Raw genomic sequence first — 12,757 nt, 5'->3', positions numbered from 1 at the left:
CGATCAATTCATATAATACTTCACTTTCATAATGGAAGAAGTAGGTTTAATGGGTCATTTGTGGGAGTTATTTGAATTTTAGCACTGTTGTGACTGCCTCTCCCTATCTTGTTTTGTCTGTTGCTGCTTGTGCATATGCTTTAAGGAAGTGCTTTGTCACCTTTTTAAGTGCTACATCTACCATGTGTAAATTTAGCATCACACACATCTGAAATACTCAAATGTAGCAATAAATACCAACTGTGGTAGACAGTAGACCAACTGGATATGAGAAAACAGGTGAATTTCCAACAAAAATCTTATGAAAGCATAAGTAACAGAATGATCAAACCTCCCTGTTCATTTTTTTTCTTAAAATACAGGAAATTTCTCTCTTTTTTTGAAATTTTTATCTGTTCCCTTGTTTCTTGATTTAAGGATTTACTATTTTAACATAACAAAGATGTAAAAATGAGAGGCTAGGAAAAAAAAAATAAAATGCCCTTTCTTTTTGAAATACCTTTCATTTTATTTCAGAGGCCTAGTCACAACTTCAATTTTTAATTAATTTACTTTGCCAAAGCCATGCCCTTAGCTGAAAAGAAGCAAGCTACTGCTCTCAGCATGCATTTATGTTTAAGACATCTTGATTTATTTTTAAGCAGGATTCTCTCAGTAAGACTAATGTTTCCAAGCATGATATATTTCTAGTTTTTAATCCACCTCTCATCACTTCCTGCTTCTGTTTCAAAGTGCTGCAATATTACTGCTAATTACTAAGAAAAACCCAAATCATATTTTTGGAACTTCTGAAAGCTAAAGAAAATTTGGTTCTTGTGTTACAAAAATATCAGGATGTTGAGAAACATGAATATTGTGAAAGCAAGTTTTGACAGAAAAGTATGATCTTCATTCATGCAATTCTCGCTTCCCATGTCACAGAGAATTATTGACAGTACTGAAGTTGTTATTTTGAGGCCCTTCCACTTTATCACCCATATACTTCTCCCTTTAAACATTATCTGTGAGTATCAAGTTAGCTTTGACATGTATCTTAGTACTTGTAAGCTACACCACTGTACTGCTTCTGTGGTGTCACATTGATTCTGACATTCAGTCATTTTGATGTGCTTTAATTTCCTTCTGTTAAACTTTGGGAAGACTGAAATCATTGACTATGGAATTATTACCTTCTCCATTTTCCTTGCCCATCAATGTAGGCTTAATCAGACACTGAGCTAAATTCCATTCCCTATTCTTTCTCTGACATTCACCTCTGTCCCTATCTGAGACATCTTACTGCTGAAACACTTCATTATTCCTTTGTCATCTTTTCTTTCATTGTGGTTCATGAGATTTGGATACTGCAGGCTAAATCAGAATTTATTGCCTATCCTAATTAAACTTTTAGAACATGGCAATGAACTGTCTCATTAAACTCCAGCAGACCATGTGATGTTAGGTACATACACATTGCTTTTAATGAGGGAATTCTCAGATTCTGACTCAGTGACAGTGAAGGAACAAAAGGATAACTTCAAGTCAGGAAGTATGTGTAGCTTAGAGGAGAACTTTCCTAAAGTCGTGATCTCGTGCATCTGCTACTCTTGACCTTCTAAGTAGTAGAGATCATAAATTTGAAAGGTGCTGTTGAAGGAGCCTTGGTATGTCACTGCAGGACACTTGGTGCATGGTTCACACTTCTGTTACTCTGCATTAGTGATGGAGGGAGTGAACATTGAACATGTTAGATAGATCCCAATCAAGCAGACTTTGCTCTTAGATGGAAGCAAACTTCTTGAATGTTTTTAGAGCTGCACTCAGCCACACAAATGGAGAGTGTTCAATCACACTTGTGACTCGTGCTCACTTCTGATTTTATGGGGGAGAAGGCCATCAAAGAAGCAGCTGAAGATGTTTGGGCTTTGGACCCTACACTGCAGAGCTCTAGCAGTGATGTCTTGTGGCTGAAGTGCTTGACCTGCCACAACCACAGCCATCTTCAATTATACTTGGTATGGTTCCAACCAACAGTTTTCTCCCTAATTCCAATTGACTCCAATTTTGTTCAATACCCTCTTTGCTGCATTTGGTCAAATGCTGCTTTGATATCAAGTGCAGTCAACTTCACTTGCTCACATATCCAAACTAAACCACTCCATGGTTCTTGTTGCTATCTTCCCAGACTACTCTTTCTTAAGCATCAGCTCATCCAAAAAAAACTGTCATATTCTATCCTTTGCTAAGTCACACTCGTCCGTTGCCTCCAGTTGTCTGTGCATCCTGACTAACATTGATTTCTGTTCCACTAATATCTTCAGTTTAATGATTGTACTTTTGTCTTTAAATCACTTAAACATAGTGGCTTCCCTACATCTGTAACCTCTTCCGCCTCAAACTCTCAGTTCTCATGCATTTTGCCTATTGTGTACTCTTTCTTCTCAGTGACTCTAATTGTGATGTGCCTTCAGCAGTTTAAGTCAATTTCTCCAGTGTTCCCCTTCCATATTCCCTTTGCATTGTTTCTAGGTCATCAAAGTGTTGGTCATTTTGATAAGGTCTCTTCTTTTACCCAGCATCTGTTTTCCAACACAGCTTCTTTTGAGAGATTTTCTCTCTCAACGTGCCAAATTATTGATGAGAAGTAAAACAGTGATACAGCAGCCTTTTTATAAAGAAGCAACAATGGGTAGAGAAGGAATGTTTTTTGTCTTATGTAACGCTGCAAAAAGTACTTAATGTAGCAGCAATGTGAGTGGTGTTAGCCACTAACTGGATGCTATCACAAAGCCGCAAAGACATTGTGTTCATCACACCAATTGTTAATGTGGTATATGAATGCTAGATGTGTAGTCTGTCTGTCCCAAGTAAGCAATGTCAAACATCGTGTCTTTTCAGCTGTTTCAAACCAACCCAAGTTTGCAAAACTCAAAACACAATGTTGAATATGATGGTATGATTCTCATTATATCAAATTTTTATTGGCCGACGTTTTCAAAATAACTTTGAATGTGTTCAGTTGGCTTGCACTTTGACATATTTGTGTGTGTTGGAAGCTTGATGCATTAATTCGCGTGACTCTGTTCTTTTCAGACAAAAAGAAGGTATATACCTCTTGCAGCCGTTTAAACTGATTGGAACAAGTGACAGCCATTAGCTAAATCATTCCTCAGGACAGTGCCTTTACCAATCCGAGCCAACATGCCTGGTTTAAATTTGAACAAAGTTAACTGTTAGTCATCGTATAACAAGTACATCCTCCATGACAACACCTCTATCGATTAGAATCTACTTGCAATCTAGTCATCATTTTTCTCATGAACGGTATAAAAAGGAACAAAAAGAAAAAGATTGTTTTCTCTTTACTTTGCCATTTCTTGTAAATTGCCCTGATAGGTGCAAGACAAAATGAGATGTCTTTTCAAGCAACATTGTAGATAATAGTGTGTACTGTATGATATAACTTACCTGTCATTATAAATTCTACTACCTATGACTCACGATTTAATTTTCCTGGGCGATTTGTTACAACAAAAAATTATTTGGGTGTTTTTGTTTTCAGCCCAAAACAGATGGGATGACTGCTTGAATCCCAGGTTGCTGTTAAGCTGCCCAAATGCAGTGCAGCTCATTGGTTGTGAGAAGGTGGGGAATAGGGCAGCTCTCATGCTGATCTGGTGACTATGCTAGGGCTTAGCATGGAGTTGGACAAAATCATGGTCTAATCTTTAATCAGCATTGAACTGGCTGTTTTGGGGTGGTTCTGGGTGCACTGGAGTCCATCAGAAAAAGAAATTAATCTTGATGGCATTTTTTGAACGGCCTCCAATAGTTCACCGGATCATTTTTTTTCAGCTGCTTAGCGCTTGATACAGCTACATGGAAAAAGCAAAGGATACGGAAGCCAGTTTGTGTCTTATTGTTGCTAAAGGCATCCTTTTAACAAGTATAGCACCCCAAATGGCTTACTTCACGTTTGGGCTTTGGGTATCATTAGCTGAGGTGTTTCTCATCTCCAATTCATTAGGTGTCAAGTCATCTTCCAGTCAAAAAAATGGATGACTGATAGATGTAAATTACCCCTTTCACCCATATGGTCATGATTAAGGTTATATCTGCTTGCCATTGACTTGGTTGCAGATTTGGACCATTTTTGAAGCTAAGACCAGTTTGAAGACATTCCCATTTTTCTACTATTTCTATTTCCAACACAATCAGACTGAGTAATAGACTGATATAAACACAGACTGCAGGTTTTGGTCAGCAGGATCAGGCCATTTCCACTTCCAGGATGACAAGTAATCCAGTCTAGTTAAACAATTGTGTTGTGTTTATGCACGACAGGCTTGTTTTTATAAAGACTAAAGACATGGCAGGATTTGGCTTGAATGCACTGACAAATACCAGTGTAGTTGCAACATTTGCCTGTGGATTAGCACAAACCACAGTATAAATGGAGCGATCTTAGAACCTAAATTAGATCACATTTGCTGTGTTCTGGTCGTTTTGCTGAATGAAGTAGCATTTATTTGAGCGAGTATGTAAGAGTTCTACCTTCTGTTGTTTGTTCCAATGTAGTTTACTGTAAATGGACACTGCTATGGATTATGAAAGGCCGAATGTTGAAACTATCAAGTGTGTTGTTGTTGGAGACAATGCTGTCGGAAAGACACGACTCATCTGTGCAAGAGCATGCAATACCACATTAACACAGTACCAGCTGCTGTCCACTCATGTTCCTACTGTCTGGGCAATTGACCAGTATCGAGTTTGTCAAGAGGTAAGTTTTTTTTTTAAACAAAAATTTGACTTTGTACGAGTATAAAATGTACATGATACACAAAGTCAGAGATTATGTTCTGAATATACTCTAACATTATTTGGTTTGTTCTTCGTGCCATGATCTCTCTCATGACTGCCATTCTGAAAACAAGTATTTTATTGGACAGTGAATCTATTTCTTAGTAGTTAAACATGGTGCTTGCGCAGTTTTAGATTCAACGGTAGAAATAGTCGACTTGCAAATCTAATAAAACAGTTGTAAATCTATATCATGTATTACTCATTGTAAACTGAAGTTCGGGTTTGGATACAAATGGAGAAACTGGGAATAAAAAGCTAAATACATAGTTGCTCTTTTACTTATTAAAGATTAAAATATTTTAAGTTTAAGTTTAATAAGATGCTAAAAACCGCAAGCATGTTCATTATTGTAACTGAGTAATCTGACTAATACCTTTTAGAACTATCTTGAGATTCTCAATATAAGCATCCTTTAATCCAATATTTGATACTGTTGGTTGCATTCTTGTAAGAGATATGCAAACTGGAGCAATCAAACTTCATTTTTTTACTCAATGAAATGAATTCTGCTCTTTGTTTATTAACACGTAATGCTTTGTTTTTAGTGACGTGTTGGCAATATGTTTGAGTTACTTTCTCAGGTTAACGTGAATGTAATAGTCTGAAGTTTGCTGACGAGCCATCATTGAACTTACAATATTTTCAATTTATTGCATCAAATGTTGATTTTATTTAGGTGCTGGAGCGTTCCCGCGATGTTGTAGATGAAGTAAGCATATCACTCAGGCTGTGGGATACATTTGGTGACCACCATAAGGACAGGCGTTTTGCATATGGCAGGTAAAAAACAAAAATGGAGGAAACAAGCCACATACAATTTTTTTGTGTGTTTGTGCACGTGTGTGCATGTGCAGACCAATATTAAAAGTTGAATTTTGATGTTTGATTTATTAAACTTCATGAGGCAATACAGACATTTTACTAAATGATGCTTGTATTCTGATTTTAGCAACAACTTTTAAATAAACAACTTTTAAAATAGAATGTTGACAATCTGGTAATAGTTTGTAGAATGAAAAGATCTAGCAATCAAACTTCTTAAAACTTGAATAACGTGTGAATTACCTTTTTATAATGTAGTTTTTCCCTGTCAACAAAAGTGCTTTTTACTAAGCTATTAGAATATATTACCCATCATGTAATTGCTTATTACAAGTAATTTTCAAACCACTTTTGCTTACTATTGCTGTCTAACATTTAACTTAACTTTTAAGTTCTAATATTTTTGTAGGATTATGATGCGTGGGTAGAAGGCAGAGGAATAATTTTTTAATATCTCCCCTCTCCCCCAGCCGCCCACCTTAAAGATCTCACAGCTGCACTGGAAAAATATTTAATTATGGTTCGAGCTGCCAGATGATGTAGTGGAGGCTGGTACAATTACAACATTTAAAAGGCATCTGGATGGGTACTTGAATAGGAAGGTTTTAGAGGGATATGAGCCAAAAGCTGGCAAATGGGACTAGGTCAAATTGGGATATCTGGTCCACACAGACGTGTTGGACTGAAGGGTCTTATTCTGTGCTGTACATCTCTATGACTCTGACTCTGTCAGGAGCAGACGTGGATGGGATAGTACAGAAGTGGAAGTTATTCTTCTCCAAAATAAAAATATCATTTCATTGTACACGTCTAAATTTCTGCAACGGAATATTTCAGTTCTCTAAACATAGTGATGCCATTAACATTAAATCAAAACAAACACGTGGTAAGTTAGTCAGCACCTGAAAATAGAAAATAACTTATTATTTAGTGAAGAAACTTTATCAGAATTAAATAAGAAGTTACTTGAGCCCTTTCTAAGAATTGAGTGGATTGAGTAATAGATAAGTATGGTTACAAAATTTGCCTATCAGAAGATATTTCCTTTCTTAAAGAAAAAGGAAGTTTGAGATAGATGAAAGAATGCTTGATATGGAAACATTACCCGGTGGAGCAGTGAAAAGGAGCAAATGCAGAAAAGACCAGAGTGGAATGGGAGCTGTCAGATAATTGAGACTGCCCTTGGCTCTGAAGTTGTAATGGCCGATTTATCAAACCAGAAGGCTGCAGAGAAGCACGAAAGAGGAGAAAAGAGAATTTATTTCATGTTGAGGAGCCTCATTCATTGGCTGCTCTGATTAGAAACTTAGGCACGCATGACCCATGACTTCTGGCCAAATGACACACATTTTTTTTGGAGGAGAACAATGAGCTTTACCTCTGTACTTCTGACCAATTGATGGGCTATACACACCCAAAATTCCAATTTGAACTGCATGTCTGTGAAGCTTCCTGTCATCACTCAGATTTATAAAATTTCCCTTAATTTGGGGAAGGTGTCAAATTGGCCCCCTCTGTCTGATTGAGGAAATAAAGGTTGAAGTAAGAATGAGGAATGCCAGATTTGGAACAAAGAAAACTCAGTGTGTGTATGTGTGTGTGGTTTATTTAAAGACCCAAATAAAGGCTGAAACACTCCATAGGTCACACAGCACCTGTGAGAGACTGCAAAGTGAAGGTTTTGAGGCAAATTGTCTCAAAGTTGTTTATTTGTCCTTTACAAGCTGAAGCAATTATGACCATCAGAGTTTGTTATTAATTAATGCTAAATTCAAAGTACTAAACTGGAGCAGAAGTAGATTTTGGCCCCTTGAGCCAACTCCAGCTTTCAATTTGAGCATAGCTGATCTGTTTGTGTTTTGAATTCCACATTCCCACCTCCTCCTGTAATTTCTTGATTTCCCTCTGAGTAACAAACATTGTCTATGATCCCTCCCACCTTCTCTGCCTTCTGAGGCAGACTTCCAAAGTGTCTGAGCCCTCTGAAAGAAAATAAAACCTCCTCATCTCTGACCTTTTAATTTTTAATTCTAAAACGGTAACCCCGGTCCTGGATTTACCCACAAGGAAAGACATCCTTTCCACATCCACCTTGTCAAGACCATTCAGGATGTTATACGCTTCAATAAAATCACCAGTCCCCCTCCACTTTCTAAACTCTTGTGCGAATAAGCCAGCCTTTCCAATCTATCGTCATAAGCCAATCTTTCATTTCTTGTATTACTATAATAAAACTTCCTTCCAATGCATTTACATCCTTCCTTAAATAAGGAGGTCAAAAGTGCACATAGTTTTTGAGATGTGGTCTGATCAATGCCCTGTATAACTGAAGCACAACATCTTTAATTTTATGTTCAGCTCTTCTAAATGAATTACATCCCATTAGCTGCCTTGATTATGTTCTGTGCCTGCAAGCTAACATTTAGTGACTATGTATACCACAAAACTTAAATCTCCCTGCACCTTGAAATTCGGTGTCATTTTCCATTTAAGTAATACAGTTCTTTCGTACTTTTCTTGCCAACATGAGCAATTTCACATTTTCTCACATTATACTGTATCTGTCAGATTTTTGGCTACTCATTCAACCTATATATATTTGTCTGCAACATACTTTCTTACTTATCTTAGTGTCGTTTGTGAATTTAGCTACCATACTTTTCTCTTCCACATCTAAATCATTGATGTTAATTCTAAGAAGTCGAGGCCACAGCACAAACACCCATTGGACTGTCATCCTCATGTTTTGCTAATCAAAGACCCATGTGTACATGCTCTCTGTTTCCTGCCAACAAACCAATATCTCTCCATGCTAATACATTACCCCTAGACATGAGCCTTTAATTTCTTCAGTAACTTTTGATGTGGCACCTTATCATATGCCTTCTTGAATTCCAAGTGTAGCATATCTACAGGCTCCCCTTTATCGCAATGCATGTACCTTCAAAGATATCTGATGATTCAACTGTTCCCAATTTATCTCGTGTTTTCCTAAGTGTGCAGCTACAAGCTCTTTCATGATCAAATACAGCACCTTCCCCATAATAGACATCAAGCTAACTGGCCCATAGTTTCCTGTTTACTGCCTGCCTCCCTTCTTGAACATAGCAAATGGAACCCTCCATTCCAGTCTAATTGGAACCTTCCTCAAATGTAGAGAATGTTGGAAAGGTAACACCAATGTATGTGAAAACACTATAGCCAAGATTGCGGGTTTACACCAAATAGGTGGAAAGGCAGTGGTGAGAATGACGCACAGAGGGATATGGACAGGTTGAGCGAGTAGGCAAAAAGTTGGCAGATTGGAATATAATATGGGTAAATCTGTGGCCGTGCACTTTGGCAGGAAGAATGGAGGAGATGACAACTATTTTAAGAAGGACCTGGGAGGCTTCATCCATTAATCACAAAAAAAAATTAGCACCCAACTGAGTGGATGATTGGAAAGGCAAATAAAATTTTAGCCCTTATTTCAAATGGAATCAATTGTAAGAATAGGCAGGTTTAGCTAAAACTAAAGAAGGCACTAATCATATCAGAGTTGCGATACTGTGAGCAGTTTTGGGCTCCTGTGTCTACAGATAGATCTACTTGTATTGGAGGCAGTCTAGAGAATGTTCACTAGGCAGATTTCGGGTATGGAGGGACTGCCTAGAGAGGAGAGGTTAAGTTTGTTTTCATTGGAATTTAGAAGAATGAAAGATGACCTTATTGAAATAAACAATATTCTTAGGGGGTAGCGAGTTTTGAGAAGATTTGTAGCTCAGGTTGAGGTTCTGGATGTGAGTTTGCTCGCTGAGCGGGAAGGTTAGTTTTCAGACGTTTCATCACCATTCTAGGTAACATCATCAGTGAGCCTCCGACGAAGCGCTGGTGTTATGTCCCGCTTTCTATTTATCTGTTTAGGTTTCCTTGGGTTGGTGATGTCATTTCCTGTTCGTTTTCTCAGGGGATGGTAGATTGACTTGGAGCCAATGTGTTTGTTGATGGAATTCCGGTTGGAATGCCATGCTTCTAGGAATTCTCGTGCGTGTCTCTGTTTGGCTTGTCCTAGGATGGATGTGTTGTCCCAATCAAAGCGGTGTCCTTCCTTATCTGTATGTAAGGATACGAGTGATAGTGGGTCATGTCGTTTTGTGGCTAGTTGATGTTCATGTATCCTGGTGGCTAGCTTCCTGCCAGTTTGTCCAATGTAGTGTTTGTTGGACACTACATTGGACAAACTGGCAGGAAGCTAGCCACCAGGATACATGAACATCAACTAACCACAAAATGACATGACCCACTATCACTCGTATCCTTACATACAGATAAGGAAGGACACCGCTTTGATTGGGACAACACATCCATCCTAGGACAAGCCAAACAGAGACATGCACGAGCATTCCTAGAAGCATGGCATTCCAACCGGAATTCCATCAACAAACACATTGACTTGGAGCCAATCTACCATCCCCTGAGAAAACGAACAGGAAATGACATCACCAACCCAAGGAAACCTAACCAGATAAATAGAAAGCAGGACATAACACCAGCGCTTCGTCGGAGGCTCACTGATGATGTTACCTAGAATGGTGATGAAACGTCTGAAAACTAACCTTCCAGCTCAGCGAGCAAACTCACATCCAGATTCTTAGGGGGCTTGATCGGGTAGATGCAGAAAGGTTGTTTCTGCTTGGAGACTGTAGGACCTAAGGTCCTACATCTCAAAAGAAGGATTCAAATGTTAATGACTGAAATGAGAATTTCATCTTGGAGGGCTATTGAGTCTAGATTGTTGAGGATGTTCAAGGCTGAGGTAGCCAGATCTTTTCATCAAAAGTGGAAGCGAGGTTATGGTGGGGGTGGGGGAAGGTAGGAAAGTGGAGTTGAGGATTATCCGTTCAGTCGGATAGTCAGATCTCTGAATGGTGGAGCAGACTTGATGTGTTGAATGGTCTACTTCTGCTCATTTTTCTCATGGTCTTACCTCATTGGCAATCTCTTAAGACCTTGGGCTGAAGCCCATCTGAACCTGGAGACATGCTAGCCTGCAGCTCTATAGGTTTGTTTAATACCACTCCTCTAGTGATTTGTAATTTTGCTGAGTTCCTCTCTCCCTTCCACCACCTGGTTTACAGCTATTACTGGAATGTTGTTGTATCCTCCATATAGTGAAGACAGAAGCAAAGTATTTGTTCATTGAATTTGCCCATTTCCTTATTATCTCCTACTCCTATTCTCTCACTCTTGAGAACTAACATTCACTTGAGTTACTCCCTTCCTTTTTAAATGCCTAAAGAAACACTTGCTATCCATTTTGACATTCCTATTGTGTTTCTTCCTCCTGATAAATCTTTTAGTCACTCTCTGCCACTCTTTATATCCTGACAAATCATCTGACCTGTCAATTGAAGCAAGATGTATTAAGTTTTCAATTTCAGTCCAAATTTTTGAGTAAGGTGGCTTGTCTCTTGTCAGTTTCTCAGGCTTTCATTGGAAGGGCAATGCATTACATGTGTATTTTATTTGGTGGTTGTTTACATCCATCCCTATTGTTAACTAGCTTCCATGCAATTGAAAAATTGGTTGGAACCACCTTGGCTGTGATTTCTCCTGGATAGTTGTCAGGAGCTCTGCTTTGCAGCATTGGGTGTTATATGATGGCAAAAGTAAAATGCGAATGCTGGAAATCTGAAATAGAATAAACATCCTGTAAAGGTTCAGGTCAGACAGCTTTTATGCAGATTGAAATAGAGCTTATGTTTCAGGTTGATGACTTTTCAATTAGGTATTCTGATGAAAGGGTGTTGATCTGCAATGTTAACATTAATTCTGTTTCTCTCTACCAATGCTTCCGGATGAGCTAGTTGACTTCTACCAGCCATTTTTGCTCTTAAATTAATTTCAGGATAGGCTCCTGTTGGTATTTATTTAGTTTATTCTATCTTACATCTCAAAATGTTTGCTATAGCTGAGCTGGATCCAGAATTATTTGACTTGTAGCTTTTTGGCTATACCAAAAATGATTCGGAATTTGTGTATATCTGTGAATAAAGAATGTTGAATTGATTACTACAGAACTCCAATTCTTAAAATCCCATGAATGCAGAGGACTTGGATGATGAAATCACTCTGAGTTAGCATATGAACTATGGAGTACTTGTGACAATTTATGCCTTAAAGCTGCTGCCATTTCATGTAAGTAGAATGGAGACATCTGTTAGTTTGGGTAAGTAGCAGTAAACCTTTGGAGAAGCACGAGACCAAATCCTGCTCTTTACTTCCCAAAATGAAGAAGAAAATTTCTTAATTCCATCTAATATGCTTTATCAACATCTTACCGCCCCCAACCATCACCACCAACATTTCATTTTAGTTTCACTAGATTATTGTATCCCAAAAATATATTTTTATCGAGTCATATAGGATGGAAACAGAGCCTTGGTCCAACTCATCCATGCTAACTACATTCCCAAACTAAACAAGTTATTTGGTCCATATCCCTCCAAGCCTTTCTAAATCATGTACTTATCCAAATGTCTGTTAAACATTCTCACTTTACCTGCATGCACCATTTCCTCTGGCAGTTCATTCCAACATGAACCACTCTTGTAAAAATAAAAGTTGCTCCTCATGACCTTTTGAAAACTTTCTTCTCTCTCCTTTTAAAAAAAACATCCCTGAACTTTGAACTCCTCCATCTTCGGAAAAGACCCTAGCTAATTAACCTTATCTATGCTTCTCATTATTTTATAAGCCTCTATAAGTTCACCCCTCAACCTCTTATGCTCCAATGGAAAAGGTCTCAGCCTATCCAGCCCCTTTTATAACTGAAACACTCCATTCCCAGCAACATCCTGGTAAATCTTTTCTGAACCCTGTCCAATTTAATAATATCCTTCCTACAGTAGGGTGATCAGACTGCACACAGTGCCACCAGTCCGAAAAACAACTGTGTACCATTACCCTCGGTCTCCTACCATCAAGCCAATTTTGCATTCAATTGGCAAGCTCACCCTGAATTCCATGTGATCAGACTTTACTAATTACTCTACTATGCAGAATGTTGCCTGAGGCTTTACTAAAGTCCACGCAGACAATGTGTACTGCT

General features: G+C 38.3%; 1 protein-coding gene across 5 annotated transcripts in view; it reads left to right on the top strand.

The window, feature by feature from the left end:
* rhobtb1 (Rho related BTB domain containing 1) overlaps positions 1–12,757 on the top strand; it is a 74,295-nt gene that overhangs the window by 19,255 nt on the left and 42,283 nt on the right. For all 5 annotated transcript variants that reach the window (XM_048551403.2, XM_048551405.2, XM_048551406.2 and 2 more), the window contains 2 exons: positions 4,558–4,759; positions 5,519–5,622. In XM_048551403.2, coding sequence (XP_048407360.1) covers positions 4,568–4,759; positions 5,519–5,622 — 296 coding nt within the window. In that variant the 5' untranslated portion in view covers positions 4,558–4,567. The remainder of the gene's footprint in view (positions 1–4,557; positions 4,760–5,518; positions 5,623–12,757) is intronic.

Source organism: Stegostoma tigrinum, chromosome 20, assembly GCF_030684315.1.
Source record: "Stegostoma tigrinum isolate sSteTig4 chromosome 20, sSteTig4.hap1, whole genome shotgun sequence".
NCBI classification, from domain to species: domain Eukaryota; kingdom Metazoa; phylum Chordata; class Chondrichthyes; order Orectolobiformes; family Stegostomatidae; genus Stegostoma; species Stegostoma tigrinum.
This window is presented reverse-complemented; position numbering and strand designations above follow the sequence as displayed.